Here is a 19,096-nt window from a genome sequence, read left to right on the forward strand (position 1 = left end):
GCATTTGACTCCTGCTATACATTTCCACGCGATGATGATGAGCCCACTTTGTTGACCTCTCATTCGTGATAGCCAGGTCGCTTCTGACAAAAGAGCTACATAGCTCATTGAGGGCCCTTACCTGGTAAAAAATATATATAAATGGTTTATTCAGTTTAGAAATCCTCGTCGATATGACGGCCACAGCAGCGACGCACCCGCTATTCGAGCCATTGCAACGGGCGGTCGATTTTGTTTTTTTTTCATTAACAACATTGCATGTCATCATCATCAACAACAACAACAAACAACAACCACAACTTCACGCAATCGTCAAAAAGCAAGACCGCGTGCGGCTTTGAAAAAAACATTTTTTTGGGGAAAAAAGTACGTGCGAAATGAAGACGTTTTCAGACAATCAGCGCGGTGTTCATTATCCGCGCGTGGGAGGAAGCCGATTCACCCGGAGAAGTGCAGATAAAAGAATCCTTCTCGGAGTGTGTGGGGGAGGGGCAGAAAGAGCCTCGCAGTTCCTCTGATTCCCTGCGGTACCACGAAATATTTGGAGAAGGCGCCGGATGGCATCGCGTTCTGCTGGCAGAGGCTGCTCCTCGCAAAAAATAATTGTTGTCATCTGTGCGGCGATCCGGCGGAACCCTCGCCGCTGCCGCCGCTACGTCGTTCCACATTTCTGGAATTGCAGGCAGCGCGCAGTGAGAACGATTGCTTAAGGTCGCTTTATACACTTAAATTGTTGTTGTTGTTATTATTCCCCCACCCACCCAACCCCCTCGGGTGCAGCCCCTCCCCAACTCGGCAAGAGGGAGCGACTGCTGCGCCTTCACTTTCTCGGTGGCGGCCTTGCCGATTCATTCACAGGCGGGGCAGAGGCAGGGGGAGGTGGCAGGGAAAGGGTGGATTGGGAGTTTGTCAGCGGTGGGGGCTAATGAAGTCTGATTATTGCTCGTTATAATTGGGAGGATTTTTTTATTTTGCGTGGTATGTTTTTACGTACGACGGAGCGAGCGAGCGAGGCCGGGTGTACGGGTTTGAAACGCGCGCGCGCCCCGTGACGATTATTCGCTCCGGAGTGGTGAGTCATCCCTGCTGCGACGAGGGCGGCGGTGATGGTGATGCCTCCTTGATTTGAAGCTTTCGTGACTGCAGGAATCCCATACTCTGTGGTTCTTTCGGTAAAGTCACGTAGGTAGAAAAATAATACTCTTTGGTTTTATTCGGTAAAGTCACGTAGATAAAATAAAACAAAATAAAAGAAAATAATTCAATCACGACGTTTCGGAGGCAACACAAGTTTCCGTCTTCAGGTGGAGTAGTCACAGCAGAAGATCTGTGTTGAGTACATAGCTCTGAGACGATCGGGTTTATATATAGGTTAAGGGGGGGGGGGGGGGATGGAGTCAGAAAGGAGGGGTGAGTGGGTGTGAGAGCTGAGTCAAAAGTGGAAGGCTGTGGTGGACTGCCAACACATGCGGAGGTTAAGGGGGTGGGGAGGGAGGAGAAAGAAGAATTCGTTCTGCGACATATCTCTGACCGAATTTGCATTCGCGAGCACAAATCAGATTTGAAACACGGCAGAACGAATTCTTCTGCCGTGGCTGATCACTGTTACAACGCTGTGGGCGATCATGATATTGTTTCCTCCGATACCAAGGTACTCTGCAAACCTACCGGTTATTTTTTCGATTTGAAGCTTTCGTGACTGCAAGGATTCATCTTCTTTGGTTCTTTCGGTAAAGTCACGTAGAATGAGAATAAAATAATAAAATAACACAATAAAATTCTCACGACGTTTCAGCCACAACGCAAGCGGCCGTCTTCAGGTGAAAGGTACAGAACTGTCGGGACGACAGAGGTTATTATCAGAGATTTGTCCACGAGGCCATCCAAATATACAAACACAGACACAACTTCAACCGAGAGGATGGTTTCAAATTAAGCAACCATTGGAAAGATGTTATAAATCAAGTCAAACGTTAGCTGCCTTTTAATAGTACAACAAGTCTCAGTGGTGGTACACCAAACTTTAGATGTTTCCTCTGCATGTGTTGGCAGTCCACCACAGCCTTCCACTCGAACCCCCGGCTGCTTAACAATAAGGCGACTTGCCTTATTGTTGCAGTCACGAAAGCTTCAAATCTAGAAGAAAACTAATAGATCACGGACGTTTCGATCGCAACACAGCAGTTATTTTTTTTCCTGCTGCGGTTGTCCCACCTGATGACGATTGCTTGTTGTTGCCATCGAGACGTCGTGATCTATTAATTTTCCTGCCCACGTGACTTTTCCCGAAAGAGCCAAAGAGGACAGTGATGCCTCCTCTTTCGTGGTCGCAAACCGGCGGGCGCTGGGAGGTTCCATGGTTCTGTTCTGGGCGGTGACCCCCCCCTCACCAGGATCCCCCAGCGGTCCTCCTCCTCCTCCTCTCACCTCCTCCCATCGCCTCCATCCACCTCCTCCTCCTCCTTCCACCTCCTCCTCCCACCTTCTCTCACCTGCCCCCCCCCCCCTCCTGCTCCTCCTACATCCTCCACCTTGTGTGGAGGAGGATGCACGTGGCTCGGAGCTGACCTCACTCTGGCTCAAGGTCTGCGCGTGAACGGCACGCGGTGCCGATACAACGCGAGCGAGCGACCGGGCGCGTGTGTGTGTGTACGTCTACTGGGGAGCGGTGGCGCAGCGGTTAGCGCGCCACGCTACGAATCCCCCCCCCCCCGCAAGCCGAGTTCCGTTCCCGCTCACGGCCGCCAGCGCCGGTGACGACCATCCGAGCCGGTCCCGGGCCTCCACGAGGTCGACTCGGCCTCGGGGCTTCGTAGGCGCCGCTCCTCGCGAACAGCACTTGCCCCGACGGTCTGGTGAAGGCTACGCTGGGGGTGGGGGGGGGGGGGTACCTTTGTCTTTGTGCGTCACGATGACTCACGCCAGCCACGTGCTGCAGCAGCAGCAGCAGCCGCAGCCGCCGCACGTGGGTGCGTACGTGCGTGAGCATCCGCGCGCTCGATTGTTGGCGTGTTCCTGTGTGTGAGTTCGTGCACGCGCGTGTGCGTGCGTGCACGTGTGTTCGTGCACGTACGCGTGTTCGTACACGTACGCGTGTGTGTGTTCAATCACGTATGCGTGTGTGTGTGTGTGTGTTCGTGCACGTACACGTATGTGTGTGTGTATACATACGCGTGCGTGTGTGTGTGTACGTACACGTGCGTGTGTGTGTACGTACACGTGTGTGTGTGTGTGTTCGTGCACGTACGTGCATACGTGTGTGCTCCTTCACAGGTGTGTGCACGTGAGTGTGTTTATTTGTGCATGGTGAGTGTGTGTGTGTGTGTTCGTGCACGATAATCTGAACCGGTCCTGGGCCTCCCCTAGGTCGACTCGGCGTCAATACGAGTACCTGGTGCGGTGTGTAGTAAACATAGCCACTGGGGAGACAAAGGCGGCCGGGCGTGGTGCTGGCCACCCACCCCCACGTGTGCCGTTCCGGCCTCCACAGGTGCTACTCGCTCACAGCATTTGCCCCTACAGTCTGTTAAAGGCTACACGGGGGATCTTTGTCTCGTCAATACGTCCGCGCATTTCTGTTCATGCCTTTGTGTTCGTGTCGGCGCGTGCGTGCCCGTGCCTTCACGCGTGCGTGTGGCGTTCGCTCGTTCGTGCGATGATGCCTTCGCTTGCGTTGGTGCACACACACACACACGCACATGTGTGTGTGTGTGCGTGCGCGTGCATTGCCTTTGCTCGTTCACGCACGCACGCACGCACGCGTCCGCGTGCCCTCGCTTGCGACTCCGTGCAAGTGTGCGTCGACGCTTGAAAATTTGCGGCGCGTTCGGTTCGAGATTGTGCACGAGCGTGTGCGGCGGGTCCGCGTGCGCACGCGCGCGTTGGCGTGCGTAGGCCGTGCCTCTCCGTGACTTTGTGCACGCGTTTTTTGTTCGCGGCCGCGCGTGTGTGCGTGCGCGTGCGTGTGTGCGCGTGCGTGTGTGCGCGTGCGTGTGTGTGTGCGCGTGTGTGTGTGTGTGCGTGCGTGTGTGCGCGTGTGTGCGCGTGTGTGCGTGTGTGCGCGAGCGTGCGTACGTGCGCGTTTTTTTTTGCTTTTGCATCGCGTGGCCTTGGCTGTGAAATCATTGCCGCGCACTCAGCGTCGAAATCGTTGCCACTGCAACAAAAAAATCTCAATCCGCTCGCCGCCCCCTCTCTCTCTCTTTCTCTCTCTCTCTCTCGCGCGCGCGCTGCTAAAGCCGAGACAGCGCGGGGTGTTCCTGAAATAATATAAAATAAAATAGAAAAATCTCGAGCGGCGCCTACGCGCGACTCCCTCTCCCACGGTCACCACCTCGTGAGTTCGATCCCCGACCGACAGCCGGCCACGGTCACCCGAAACAAATCTCTCGCAGGTCCAGCTCGGCCCTGAACGGCGGTGCGGAGCGGAAATTTGATTGAGACGAGGCTGTAAAGAAATGCTGTCTCTGCTGTGGACCAATCAGTTTTTAAAGACAATGCATCATACACCACCGGAGCATGTGGTTTATTTTTGTTTGTTTGTTTGCACCGCAAGTACCGCGTGTGGTTAACGCAGCAACCACGATTCCTTGCAAAAAGGTTTCAGTTTGGTGTTTTAAGCATCTGAACACAGCTGTTGTATTGCCAGAAAGGGTTAAACCTCTTCTTGTATTTTGATACTGGCAAAGGAGCATAATTCGTTCCGGAAACGTGCTTGTAATCCAAAGCACTCGTATATCAAAGCACTCGTATATCAGTTGTGATCACGTGACGCTCGGCAGTACAAAGCGTCTACACGTACACTGCTCGTATTGCGAGGCCCTCGCTCGTTTATCAAATTAATATTTATTTACAAATGTTTTTGGTCGTCTTGCAAAACACTCGCAGACCAAGTCACTCGCAATCCGAGGTTTTGCTGCATTTTGATACTGGCAAGGGGAGGTCCCATTGACCAAAGGGCGCTTTTGGTCTCACGCTGTTTGAGACGAGGCTCTGAACAAAGCTGTCTCCGGCGTGGACCAATCCGGTTTCAAAGACAATGCACATACTGCCAGAGCGTGTGTTTATTTTTGTTTGGCTTGCAGGTTCGCATCGATAGACTCACAAACACACATGCACTCACTCGCACAGACGCCTACAAAGACAAAGGTCCCCCGTATAGCCTCAGCAGACTGTAGGGGCAAGTGCCGTTAGCGAGCACCTATGAAGGCCGGAACGGCACACGAGGGGGTGGGTGGCCAGCACCACGCCCGACCGCCTTTGTCTCCCCAGTGGCGACGTTTACACACACTGCACCAGGTACTCATTCGAGGCTGAGTCGACCTAGGGGTGGCCCGGGACCGGTTCGTATAATCGTCACTGGTGTTGGCCGTGAGCGGGAATCGAACCCGGGTCGCCAGGTTCATAGCGCAGCGTGGCGCTAACCGCTGTGTAAAATAGAGATGGCGGCAGAGAATAACAACAATTCCGCTGTACGTGGCGCATCCGCGCGACTATAATTTAATCCCATAACTCTGTGCATTAATTTTAACTGAAGTCAACCGCTTTCGTTTGCCTGTGTGTTGAACCATTGCTGCTGAAGTTGCGTTACTCCCAGAGGGCCGCGTGGCTGATGGGTCGGATTCATTGCGTAACTTTTTACACACCACGCATAAGATCGTCTGCTTGATTATTTTGTCGGAGGTGTTGAGGGACAGAACTGAAATTCCTTTTCTCCGAAAGATTTAATTGAAAAATACAAAGACCACCCCCACCCCCCCCCCTTCCCCGTTTAGCCTCACAGCGCGTTGGGGAAAATTGCTGCGAGTTAGCGAGCGCCTATTAATAGCAACGCACTGGTGCGCAATGCGTGGCCAGGCGTGTCCGTCACCACGACCCCACGCCACCTTCATGCTGCTCGTATGCACGGCCCTGCCGCGGCCATTACGCATCGCTCATTCATTGTCCGATGACGCCCCGATATATAGTGGACCGCAGAGCTTGGGGAATCGGTGGCACCAGCTCACACCCGCTTGGTGGCAGCGGTGGTGCCAGTGGTGGCGGCGGTGGTGGCAGAAATTGGTGGTAGCGGTGGTGATAGCGGTGCTGCCAATGGTGTTGGCAGCGGTGGTGGTAACGGTGGTGATAACGGCGGTGTTGCCAGCGGTGTTGCCAGCGGTGGTTGTAGCGGTGGTGCCAACGGTGTTGCCAGCGGTGGTGCCAACGGTGGTGCCAGCGGTGTTGCCAACGGTGTTGCCAGCGGTGGTGGTAGCAGTGGTGGTAGTGGTGGTGGTAGCGGTGTTGCCAGCGGGTGGTGGTAGCGGTGGTGGTAATGGCGGTGGTGCCAACGGTGTTGCCAGCGGTGGTGGTAGTGGTGGTGGTGGTAATGGCGGTGGTGGTAGTGGTGGTGGTAGTGGTGGTGGTAGTGGTGGTGGTAGCGGTGGTGGTAGCGGTGGTGGTAATGGCGGTGGTGGTAGCGGTGGTGGTAGCGGTGGTGCCAACGGTGGTGGTAGCGGTGTTGCTAGCGGTGGTGGTAGCGGTGGTGGTAGCGGTGGTGGTGGTGGTAATGGCGGTGGTGGTAATGGCGGTGGTGGTAGCGGTGGTGGTAGCGGTGGTGCCAACGGTGGTGGTAGCGGTGTTGCTAGCGGTGGTGGTAGCGGTGGTGGTAGCGGTGGTGGTAGTGGTGGTGGTAGTGGTGGTGGTAGCGGTGTTGCCAGCGGTGGTGGTAGCGGTGGTGGTAATGGCGGTGGTGGTAGCGGTGGTGGCAGCGGTGGTGCCAGCGGTGGTGGTAGCGGTGGTGGTAGCGGTGGTGGTAGCGGTGGTGGTAGCGGTGTTGCCAGCGGTGGTGGTAGCGGTGGTGGTAATGGCGGTGGTGGTAGCGGTGGTGATGGCGGTGGTGCCAACGGTGGTGGTAGCGGTGTTGCCAGCGGTGGTGGTAGCGGTGGTGGTAGCGGTGGTGGTAATGGCGGTGGTGGTAGCGGTGGTGGTAGCGGTGTTGCCAGCGGTGGTGGTAGCGGTGATGGTAGCGGTGGTGGTAATGGCGGTGGTGGTAGCGGTGGTGGATAGCGGTGGTGGTAGCGGTGGTGGTGGTAGCGGTGGTGGTAGCGGTGGTGCCAATGGTGTTGCCAGCGGTGTTGCCAGCGATGGTGGTAGCGGTGGTGGTAGCGGTGGTGGTAATGGCGGTGGTGGTAGCGGTGGTGGATAGCGGTGGTGGTAGCGGTGGTGGTGGTAGCGGTGGTGGTAGCGGTGGTGCCAATGGTGTTGCCAGCGGTGTTCCCAGCGGTGGTGGTAGCGGTGGTGGTGGCGGTGGTGGTGGCAGTGGTGGTAATGGCGGTGTTGCCAGCGGTGTTGCCAACGGTGGCGCAGCGTTCCAAGTTGACGTGACTAAATCGGCTGCAGCATGAGGTTTTATTCCTCGCGATAAAAATAACATCCGGCGACGGTCGCTTCTGACACACCACCGCCCCACATTTTCTCCGTCGACCTCCTCCTCCTCCTCGTCGCTGTCGTCGTCGTGGCCCTCGTCGTGCGCCAATTGCCGTGAAATAAAATCACGGCCGAGGAAATGATTCGCAGCTGCCGTCCAGCAGTTATTTATTTTTGGTGCGTTGCGCACGCGCTGCAAACGGTGACCGCAGCCAGCGGCGTGCCGCGAACGGTAACGGCGGCAACCGTCGTGCGAACGGTAACGGCGGCCAGCGTGTCACTTGTCATACGGCGAGACGGAGAAGCGGCGGTTTTTGCCGCTCGAGCGCCGAAGTTGAATGCCAAGGAAGGGGGCAGTGGGTGGTCGGGGTGGGGGGGGGGAGACAAATCCACGCAAAGCAGAGACCGAGAGACTCAAGCTCCAGATAGACAGCAGCAGCAGCGGGCGTCGGGGTCGGGATCGAACCTACGCCCTCCTGCGTACCAGGCGAGGCAGTTAACATTTTGCAAAAATGAAACTTCCGCCGTGGTGAGCAGCGCTGTTTCACAGCGGTGCTGCTGCTGCTGCTGCCGCCTCTTGCAAGTGACTCACGCTCGCCCCCCCCCCACTCCTCCCCCCGCCGCCCCCTCCCCTGTCGCCCCCCCCCGCCCGCCACCGCTCCCGCTATTCAAGCGAGCGCGGCGCTCGTGTGTGTGTGTGTGTGCGTGTGTGTGCGTGTGCCTGCACGCGTGTGTGTGTGTGAGTGTGCGTGTGTGTGTGTGTGCGTGTGTGTGTGCGTGTGTGTGTGTGTGTGCCTGCACGCGTGTGTGTGTGTGTGTGTGCGTGCCTGCGCGCGTGTGTGTGTGTGTGTGTGCGCGTGTGTGCGTGTGTGCCTGCGCGTGTGTGTGTGTGTGTGCGTGTGTGTGCGTGTGTGCCTGCACGCGTGTGTGTGTGTGTGTGCGTGTGTGTGCGTGTGTGTGCGTGTGTGTGTGCGTGGGCAGCCCACATGAAAATCCTCCCGCCTCCAGCGCCCGGGCAAACGAGCGAGAGGAGAGAGCGAGCGTCCTCACGTGTGCGTGTTTGCGTGTGCAGTGGTGTAGCGGCCACCCAAGTTCGATTCCCGCTCACGGCCAACACCGGTGACGATTATCTGAACGCGGTCCCGGGCCTCCCCTGGGTCGACTCAGCCTCAAATGAGTACCTGGTGCGGTGTGTGAACATCGCCACTGGGGAGACAAAGGCGGCCGGGCGTGGTGCCGGCCACCCACCCCCTCGTGTGCCGTGCCGGCCTTCGTAGGTGCTGCTCGCTAACAGCACTTGCCCCAACAGTCTGTTAAGGCCGCACGGGGGATCTTTGTCTTTATCTTTGCGTGCGCGTGTGAGTCACGCGCCTCTGTGTCTCATCTTAAAAAAAAAATTCTCTCTCTGCTCCTCTCCCTGCACACCTCCCACCCCTCTCTCTCTCCCCCCTCGCTCCCCCCCCCACCACCACCGCCTCCTCCTCCTCCCTCTCCCACCAACCACCGCCTCCGCCGACGAACCCCGATCCTCCCCGGCAGCGCCGTTCACCGAGACTCCGTCGTACACGAACCGCCGGCGCTGCAGCCAGGCCACCCTGTCGGCTGCGTCGCGCAGCCTCACGCGCTCCAACAGCGACCGCGGCCTCCACCCGTGCTCCCGCGCCACCGCGGGCTCCGGCGGCGGCTCCGGCGGCGGCTCCGGCGGCGGCTCCGGCGGCGGCGGCGGCTCCGGCGGCGACTTCGACGGGCCGGCGGGACGCTCGCCCGCGCCGTCGCTGCGCAGCCTGCCGCCGCAGCTCCTGCAGCAGGTGCAGGCGATCGCCGTCAAGTGAGTGCCCGGCCGGCAGGGGCACGGGTTCGATTCCCCGCTCCGCGGCCGGCGTCGGCGACGGCCCGTTCCGAAGCGGTCGACTTGGCGCCGGACGAGCGCCCGGCGCGGCGTGGAAACGGCGGCCCGGTGTGGTGGCGGCCTCCTCTCTCCGCCTCGTGTTGCCGTGCCAGCCTTCGTGGGTGCTCGCTTGACAGCGTTTGCGCCCGGCAGCCTGTGCGTACGTTGGACTTCTTTAGCACCGTGCGTAGCCAACCGTGGTCACCGGAGGTCTGTTAAGGCTTATACGGCGGAGCTTGTTGTTTGACGGTGGTGGTGATCGTGTGGTAGTGATTATTGTGCGGGTTGGCGGCGGCAATGATGATGATGGTGTTGGTGATGATTGTGGTGATGGTGGTGCTGGTGGTGGTGATGGCGGTCTTGATGACGGTGGCGGTCGGGGGCGATCGTCGTGGTGGTGATGGCGGTGGTGATGGCGGTGGTAATGATGATGATGGTGGTGGTGGCGGTGGTAATGATGATGATAATGATGATGGTGGTGGCGGCGGTGGTGATGGCGGTGGTGATGATGGTGGTGCTGGTGGTGGCGGTGGTGATGATGGTGGCGATGGTGGTTGGTGGCGGTGGCAGCGGCGGGGGGGCGATCGTGTGCTGCTGGTGGTGGTGGCTGCTGTGATCATGGTGGTGGCGATCGTCTACAGAGGGAAGCGTGCGCACGGATTGCCGAGCGAGCGCTCGTTACGGAGTGTCTCGGGGAGGGAGGCGGGTGGGCGGGGGGGGGGGGGGGCGGTGGGGGCAGCGGCGTGCGGGCGCGGCGATGAGTGCCGGCGGCGAATTTTTTTCCCAACGTGGTGACTAGCGACCGTGGTCGCCGGCGGTGTCCGTTTTGGCCGAGATTGGCACCGGCGGTCTTTGTGTCGGCGTAAAGCGTCCGGCGGAGCCTCGAGACCCTGACCGGTGCTTTGCTGGGCAAACGTGCCCAGCGATGGCAAGAAAATCGTCGTCGTCGTTGGCATCATCAATGTTCATTTGGTGGTGAGGTCCGGATGCATTCCGGGGTAAACGTTGCCAGAAATAGCGAGAAAATCGTCGTCATAGTCGTCGTCGATGTCATCATCATCGTCGTCGACGTCATCATCATCGTCACCATCATTGTCGTCACCATCAATGCTGTGAAAGTGTTGGGTGTAATTTCTGAACGACGTTATCATCATCGTCCTCTCTCTCTGTCTCTCCGAGAGCGAGAAGCGAATCCCGTGCATTGGCGGCGGTGGCGTAGCGTTACAAGTTGACGACAACTAAAACAACAACAACAACAACGGTCGTTATTGTTTGTTGTTATTCTTGTGGTGGTGCCCTGGGCGGTGCGCGAAAGTCTTTCACGGCCTCATTCTCACTTCCCGTCGCCTCGCGGAGCCTTCGCCGCTGGCATCGCGTGCGGCCGCGCCAGGGCGATGATCGCGCGGGGACCCCAAAGAAAATCTGCACGGAAATAATGAACCGCCTCCTTCTGATTCGGCCACGAGGCCAACCCCCAAACCCGCCCATGCCGTGCCGGTCACGCTGGGGGCCCCCGGGGCGCTGCTGTTTGACCGTACTTCACCGCGATTGTCGGCGCAGGGCCAGCCGGGATTACTTATCGCGTCGCCACACCGATGTTCGCCGTGACCCCCCCCCCCCCCCCCCCGGCTATCGAGCTGAGGCTTTGCCAGGTTCGGGGGCGCCGACCGCCGCTACACCACCCCCCCCCCCCCCCCTCCCCAACGCTGCCGCAACGTCGCCGCCGGCGGTGGCCTCGCTCCCGATCTCCCGGCGCGGCGGTCTGAAGCAAAATCCCAGCTCGGCCGCCTCGGTCGGCGGCAGCGGCGCGCAAAGCGGCGGCGGGCGCCGGTTAGCCGCGTGGCCCGGCGTGCGTGGTTTGGGGGGTGAAGTGCGGGCGACTCTTCCCACCTCTTCTCGCGGGACGCGTGGAAGATCAGGCCAAAGTACCCTCGAGAAGGGGGGCTCTCTTGTTCTCCACCCCCCTCCCACCTTCGAGCAAAGCAACTGCAGGGGGGGCGGGGGGGGAGGTGGGTCTACGCCTTCGCCTGTTATCTTTACACCCACCTCTATTAATAATATTAATAAACAACAACAGCATTCGTGGCCCAGTAGGATCCGACGAGAAGGCGTCTCGAAGCGTGACGCTGCTGGGGAGAAATGAATCATTTGGCGGGACCCCAGCGGGTTCCCGCAAAAATCAGGTCAATAATAATAATTATTATTTTTCAGTCCGCCCACTCGCGATCCCGACAGCAACGCGCCGCCCGCCCAGACTCGCGCCAACAACAAGCGCCACCAGCAGCAGCAGCAGCAGGCGGCGATCGACACGATGGGGCGCCACCCCCACCGGACAAACGCGAGCCCCGGGGGGCGTCCGCCGCCCTCCGGTCAGCTGTCGATCCTCAGCTTCTTTGCCAAGGCGAGCCCCGCCCCGCAGGGCGGTGAATTTAACGTGTTCACGTAATTTTTCAACTTTTCACGAAAACTTAGTGTGCCCGAGTAGCTCTCGACGAGGCACATCGATCGACCACTAGAGTTTTGTTGTTGTCGGTAAGGCAACAAGACTCGTGTCGCTACGCGGTTTTTCCCACCCCGGGGCAGTGATGGGACCCCCCCCCCCCCCCCCCCCGGGGTCCCGCCAATTGCTTCAAATGATCATTCAGAACGTCGGTCGCCCGCCAGCCCCACCACCTCCTCCCCCTACCCGGGTGTGTGCGCCGTGCCAGGGCGTTGGCGGGCGCGCGGCCGGACCCGCCGCTGCCGGGCATGGGTTCGTTTCGCGAGGCCCCGCCTGCGCGGTTGGGTTGCCGAGAACGGCACTGACCCTCAGGGCTCTCGGCCGATGGCCCTCTGGGGGAGGAGTCCTCGCGATTCGTCAAAGTTGTCCGCCCGGGGGGAGGTTTTGAGGGGGGGAGGGGGGCTGGCTGGCGGCCGGCACGGAGAGCGCCGTTGATTCTCGGACGGCTCGCTCGGACGTGGGAACGGCCGTTGCCGGTGGCCGCGTGCGTCTGCCTGCGACCATCCGGCGCCGTCGGAGGCAGCGGCGAGGGTTGGCGGATCGCCGCGGCGACAGGTGCTGCGGAACGCCCCCCCAGCCCGCTGGGGGGGTGTCGAGGAGGAGCGCCAGGAGGAGGCGGTCGTGCGGCCGTGGTGAGACACGGCGGCTCGTTTTCAGACGCGACCTGGCCACGAATGACGGCTCCGGGCTCATCGTCACGTGGACATTCACCGCAGCCGGACACTCTGTGAACGCTCTGCGTTGTTTGTAAATGCGGCGGAGGGGAAGAAGACCGGAGGACCCGGAGAAAAGTCCACGCGACCACGGGGAGAGAGAGAGAGACGCAAACTCCAAATATACAGCAGCAGCAGCAGCAGGCGTCAGGGTCGGGATCGAACCCACGACCTCCTGTACACCAGGCGAGGTAGTTAACATCTCATAGCCACCGTGATGATGATGATGAGAGACGCAAACTCCAAATATACAGCAGCAGCAGCATGCGTCAGGGTCGGGATCGAACCCACGACCTCCTGCGCACCAGGCGAGGGAGTTAACATCTCGCAGCCACCGTGGCGCTCCCAAGTAAGAAATGCAGCCAGCGTCGGCAGACAACAATTGCCCAAGCTCCTGCGGTCCTGTTTGGCCCACCGCTCGCTCCGCTTGTTCGCTTACAGACGTAAACGATTTGGGTTGGTTCACGTCGTCGTCGTAGCGATGACGACGATGACGACGACGACGACGACGACGACCTGGCCAGGAGACCCTCCGCCAACCCTGCACCGCGGGCCGAAGTCATTCAGCGGGCGCGCCGCGCGGCTCCTCCGTCTCCCGCGTTCGACATTTCCGTCCGTCACGTTTCTTCGAGGGTCCTCCCGCGGAATTCATTAGCGGAGTGTGGAAGCAAGGGATTTGGGGGGAGGGGGGGGGGAGCAGGGGGGGGGAGCAGGGGGGGGGGGGGGGGTGGCTGCGCGCCTGCGAACGCTGGCGCGCGCACGTGCCGGGTAGCGAGGGCGTGTGGGTACCGTGCCGCTGATAATTATTACTTCTCCCCAGCGGTGTCATGCTTCGAGACGCCTCCTGTTGCTCGTTACCGCCGCTTGCAGAAGGTGGGGGGGGTGGGCGGAGAAGCTACGGAGAACCCCACCCCGCCCCTCCCCCCCCCCCCCCGGGCCCCTTCTCGAGGGTACTTTGGCCTGATCTTCCACGCGTCCCGCGAGAAGAGGCGGGAAGAGTCGCCCGCACTTCACCCCCCAAACCGCGCACGCCGGGCCACGCGGCTAACCGGCGCCCGCCGCCGCTTTGCGCGCCGCTGGCGCCGACCGAGGCGGCCGAGCTGGGATTTTGCTTCAGACCGCCGCGCCGGGAGATCGGGAGCGAGGCCACCGCCGGCGGCGGCGGCGTCTGCCGGGCTCGGCGGTTGGCGATGACAAAATAATTGAGCGCCGAGCGCGGTGGAGGAGAGCCGGTGGGGCGGGGGGCGGGCGGGGGGGGGGGGCGGGGGGCGAACGGCGGCTCCCGGCAGAGCCGACACCCCCCTCCTCTCTCCTCCGCCAGCGATCGGCACATTAGCACGCGGACAAATTAGCGCGCGGCGGTGGCACGGCGCGGTGTCGCCGGGGACCACGGGCTGGCAGCGCAGGGCTGCTGCTGCGCGTGCGTGTGTGTGTGCGCGTTTGTGTGCGTGTGTGTGTGTGTGTGCGTGTGTGTGCGTGTGTGTGTGTGTTTGTCTCTTCGTGTGTGTGTGTGTGCATGTGTGCGCCTGCGTGTGTCTGCGTGTGCGTGCGTGTGTGCTTGTGTGTGCGTGCGTGTGCGTGCGTGTGCGTGCGTGTGTGTGTGCGTGCGTGCGTGTGTTCGCGCGCGCGTGCGTGTGCTTTTGTGAGTGTGTTAGTCTTTGCATGGAGAGCGGCGGTGCAGCGGTGCAGCGGTTAGCGCTACGCGCCGCTGTCAAACCCGGCGACCCACTTTCGATTCCCGCTCACGGCACAACACCGGTGACGATTATCTGAACCGGTCCACGGCCGCCCCTAGGTCGACTCAGCCTCAAACGACTACCTGGTGCGGTGTGTGAACATCGCCACTGGGGAGACAAAGGCGGCCGGGAGCGGTGCTGGCCACCCACCCACACGTGCGTCAGGCCGGTCTTCATAGGTGCTGCTCGCTAACAGCACTTGACCCACAAATCTATGACAGCTGCGTGTCAGCGGGGGGTCGGGTACCGATGATCACGCCACGTGTCTCGGCTCCGTCGTGCTGTGCGTCTCCTCGACGGGCTTCGTAGCTCATTGGATGCCTCCGGCATTAAATAAACATTCCCGATTGTCGCAAATTCTGCAACTGCCAGGTGCTGCTGCAGGTTGTAGTTACCAGCGGAACGGCCGTAATCGCTTAAATATAAATGTGTCGTGAAAACCCGTCAACAGAACGTGGCCAATTCGTTCCTGGTCCAGCACCACACCGGTTGTGTGTTGGAGAGTAAAACCCACTACAACATTCACAATTATAGTATAGTGTATAGTGTAGTGTATAGTAGTGTATAGTGTAGTGTATAGTGAAGTGTATAGTAGTGCAGTCTATAATAGTGTATAGTGTAGTGTATAGTATAGTGTAGTGTATAGTGTAGTGTATAGTGTAGTGTATAGTAGTGTATAGTGTAGTGTATAGTGAAGTGTTCAGTGTAGCATACTAGTACATCACTACGCCGGTTGTGTGTTGGAGAGTAAACCCACTACAACATTTACAATGATAGTGTAGTGTATAGTGTAGTGTATAGTAGTGCAGTCTATAGTAGTGTATAGTAGTGTATAGTGTAGTGTATAGTAGTGCAGTCTATAGTAGTGTATAGTGTAGTGTATAGTGTAGTGTTCAGTGTAGTATACTAGTACATCACCACGCCGGTCGTGTGTTGGAGAGTAAACCCACTACAACATTTACAATAATAGTGTAGTGTATAGTGTAGAGTATAGTGTAGTGTATAGTAGTGTATAGTATAGTAGTGTATAGTGTATAGTAGTGCAGTCTATAGTAGTGTATAATGTAGTGTATAGTGAAGTGTATAGTGTAGTGTAAGTAGTTTATAGTGTAGTGTAGTGTATAGTGTAGTGTATAGTATAGTCGTGTAGTCTATAGTAGTGTATAGTGTAGTGTATAGTAGTGCAGTCTATAGTAGTGTGTAGTGTAGTGTATAGTGTAGTGTATAGTAGTGTATAGTAGTTTATAGTGTAGTGTATAGTAGTGCAGTCTATAGTAGTGTATAGTGTAGTGTATAGTGAAGTGTTCAGTGTAGTATAGTAGTACATCACTACGCCGGTTGTGTGTTGGAGAGTAAACCCACTACAACATTTACATTGATAGTGTAGTGTATAGTGTAGAGTATAGTGTAGTGTATAGTAGTGTATAGTATAGTAGTGTATAGTGTATAGTAGTGCAGTCTATAGTAGTGTATAATGTAGTGTATAGTGAAGTGTATAGTGTAGTGTATAGTAGTTTATAGTGTAGTGTAGTGTATAGTGTAGTGTATAGTATAGTCGTGTAGTCTATAGTAGTGTATAGTGTAGTGTATAGTAGTGCAGTCTATAGTAGTGTGTAGTGTAGTGTATAGTGTAGTGTATAGTAGTGTATAGTAGTTTATAGTGTAGTGTATAGTAGTGCAGTCTATAGTAGTGTATAGTGTAGTGTATAGTGAAGTGTTCAGTGTAGTATAGTAGTACATCACTACGCCGGTTGTGTGTTGGAGAGTAAACCCACTACAACATTTACATTGATAGTGTAGTGTATAGTGTAGAGTATAGTGTAGTGTATAGTAGTGTATAGTATAGTAGTGAAGTCTATAGTAGTGTATAGTGTAGTGTATAGTAGTGCAGTCTATAGTAGTGTATAGTGTAGTGTATAGTGTAGTGTATAGTAGTTTATAGTGTAGTGTATAGTAGTGCAGTCTGTAGTAGTGTATAGTGTAGTGTATAATGAAGTGTTCAGTGTAGTATACTAGTACAACACCACGCCGGTCGTGTGTTGGAGAGTAAACCCCACTACAACATTTACAATTCGAGTACCGCAACTGTTCGCCGGTAATCACAACAACAACAGCAGCCAGCAGCATCATCAGGCGGAGAGCCAGAAAGCTGTGTGGAGAAATCCTCCTCCTCCTCCTGTTTCGGTCCGAAATAAACGAGGAGATCAATGCGATGATGTTACGAGTGAAACTGACCCATCCGCTCATCATGCGACCCGCGTTGCGAGTATCAAAATCCAAGAATAGGTTTTACCCTACCTGGCAATGACACAGTCGTGTGTTGAGATGTCCAAACACCAAGCGTAAACCGTGTTTGGTGTATTCTTGGTTCTTTCGGTAAAGTCACGTAGGAGGCAAACAATAAAATAATAAAAATATAAAACAATCAAATATTTTTATTGTTTCACCTCTACGTGGCTTTACCTAAAGAACCAAGAATATGAATCCCTGCAGTCACGAAAGCTTTAAATCAAACCTTGTTTGGTGTTTTGACACAGTTGTGTGTGGCTTGGCCCTCCAACACACACCGGTGGCACTGTACTAGTGACGAATTGGCCACGTGCTCTTTACGTGACAAACCCCTTACTAGCTGGCTGTGTCGGGTGGTGGCGGGTTTTAACGACACAACATTTATATATTTACGTGGCGATCTATCCCCCCCCCCCCCAAAAAAAAACCTCTCATGGATGATATTGCCCGCAAAAGCCTACTAAGTGTTACACCAAAAAAAGGTTTATCTGTGTGTTGTTTGAACATCCTAACACGCAATCCGTCTTGTGGCCAGAAAGGATTCAACCTTTTGCGGTTTATTCTGCAGAGAAAATCCGTGCGAGGCAAACCGCCCCACCCCCCCCCCTCCCCCCCCCACCGGCAGCCGACACCGCACGGATCACCGCGGTGCCGTTTCTCTGTCTCCGTCTCGGTGCCCGCGTCCCCACAGTGCCGCGGCCGCGGCGGCCAAGCGGAGGCTGTACAGCGCCGTGCCGGGGCGCACCTTCGTGGCCGTGCGGTCGTACCAGCCGCACTCCCACGGGGAGATCGCGCTCGCCGCTGGAGAGCAGGTGCAAGGTACGGTGGGCGGGCGAGCGGGCGGGCCTGGTGGGTGGGTGGGTGGGGTGGGTGGGTGGGTGGGGTGAGCGTGTTGAGTGCATGAGCGTGGTGGGTGCGTGGGTGGGTGGTTGGGCGTGGTGGGGGGTTGGTGGGTGAGCAAGGTGACGGGGATGACAGGGATTTTTCCACTGGTACAACCAAGCCGCACCAGCGCCAGACCAGGGCCGCACCGGAGCCGCACCAGGGCCGCACGAGGGCCGCGCCAGCTTTGTTTTCCCACCGCGGAAGCCGAACCGTGCCGCTGCCGTCGCCCGCGTCCGCACGGCGGTTTACGGCGATCGTCCAGATTCTCACAACCCTGCGAGGCAGTTTATTCAAATGCAGGCCCCGCCACGGGAGCTCAGGATACCACGGCGCTTTTCATTTGCAAGAGCGCCCTGGGGGCGTCAGTCCTCCAAGGGGCGGTGCCGGGGATTTCCGCGTGATCCCGATTCGGGGGAGCGGTGGCGCAGCGCTGCACCACGAACCCGGCGACCCGAGTTCGATTCCCGCTCGCGCCCACCAACACCCAGTGACGATTATCTGAACCGGTCCTGGGCCTCCCCCTAGGTCTGCTCGGCCTCAAATGAGTAGTACCCGGTGCGGTGTGTAGTAAACATCGTCACTGGGGAAGACAAAGGCGGCCGGGCGTGGTGCTGGTCCACCCACCCCCCTCGTGTGCCGTTCCGGCCTTCATAGGTGCTGCTCGCTAACAGCATTTGCCCCAACAGTCTGCTGAGACTACACGGGGGGGGGGGGTGGTCTTTGTCTTTGTGTATGATCCCAATTCGAGTAGCTTGCGGTGTAATTTTTGCGGAACATTTGTGGAAAATTTTGGACCGTGATAACCGGGGACGCCCTTCGGGCCTCTCCCCTAGCCAACGGCGTCGCCGCGGCTCTCGCGTCCGGGCGCCTTGCTAGCGTCACGGTGAATTCGCACCAACCGCAGCGTTGGTCGGGGGCGGCCACCGGAATTGGAAGCGTGAAACCCCTGCGACCGCCAGGCCCGCCCCGCCGCGGTTCCCGTCGCCGGCGTCGCTCTCCCGGCTCTCCCGAGCGGCGCGCGCTCAGGATTTGTCCCCGTCCGACTCCGTCTCCTGCGCGCAGTGCTGAGCGTGGGGGAGGCCGGGTACTGGGAGGGCTGTGTGCACGGACGCACGGGCTGGTTCCCGGCCGACTGCGTGCAGGAGGTGCAGATGAGGACGGCGGAAACCCCCCCAGGTGGGCGCGCACGCACGCACGCACGCACGCAGACGCTCACGTGCACAAAGATAAAGATCCCCCGTATAGCCTTCATAGACTGTAGGGGCAAGTGCTGTTAGCGAGCACCTACGAAGGCCAGCACGGCGCACGAGGCCGCAGGGTGGCCAGCAACCACGCCACAAGGACGCACACACGTGCACACACGCGCACGCGCGCACACACACACGCACATACGTGCACACACGCATGCGCACACACGCACGTGCACGCATGCGCACGCACGTGCGCACACACGTGCACACACGCGCGCACACACGCGCGCAGACACACGTGCAGACGCACAAGAACGAGAGCTCTCGGGGTCAGCGAGCGCTCCGGGGGCCGCGTGCACGCTGCTGCTGCCAAGCGCGGTGGGTGTGGCCGCAGTTAGGAGGTGGGCACTCAGCGGTCGCCATCCGGGAGGGGGGAGGGAGGAGGTGGGAGGAGGGAGGGAGGGAGGGGAGGGGAGGGAGGGAGGAGAGGA

At 58.2% G+C, this 19,096-nt stretch overlaps 1 protein-coding gene across 9 annotated transcripts in view; it reads left to right on the forward strand.

The window, feature by feature from the left end:
- LOC116956407 (SH3 and multiple ankyrin repeat domains protein 2-like) overlaps positions 1–19,096 on the forward strand; it is a 181,867-nt gene that overhangs the window by 127,520 nt on the left and 35,251 nt on the right. For all 9 annotated transcript variants that reach the window (XM_076054306.1, XM_076054305.1, XM_076054308.1 and 6 more), the window contains 3 exons: positions 8,944–9,232; positions 17,222–17,349; positions 18,478–18,591. In XM_076054306.1, the coding sequence (XP_075910421.1) occupies positions 8,944–9,232; positions 17,222–17,349; positions 18,478–18,591 (531 nt within the window). The remainder of the gene's footprint in view (positions 1–8,943; positions 9,233–17,221; positions 17,350–18,477; positions 18,592–19,096) is intronic.

This window comes from Petromyzon marinus, chromosome 65 (assembly GCF_048934315.1).
Source record: "Petromyzon marinus isolate PM22_M1 ecotype Great Lakes invasive population chromosome 65, UKy_Petmar_22M1.pri1.0, whole genome shotgun sequence".
Lineage (NCBI taxonomy): Eukaryota > Metazoa > Chordata > Hyperoartia > Petromyzontiformes > Petromyzontidae > Petromyzon > Petromyzon marinus.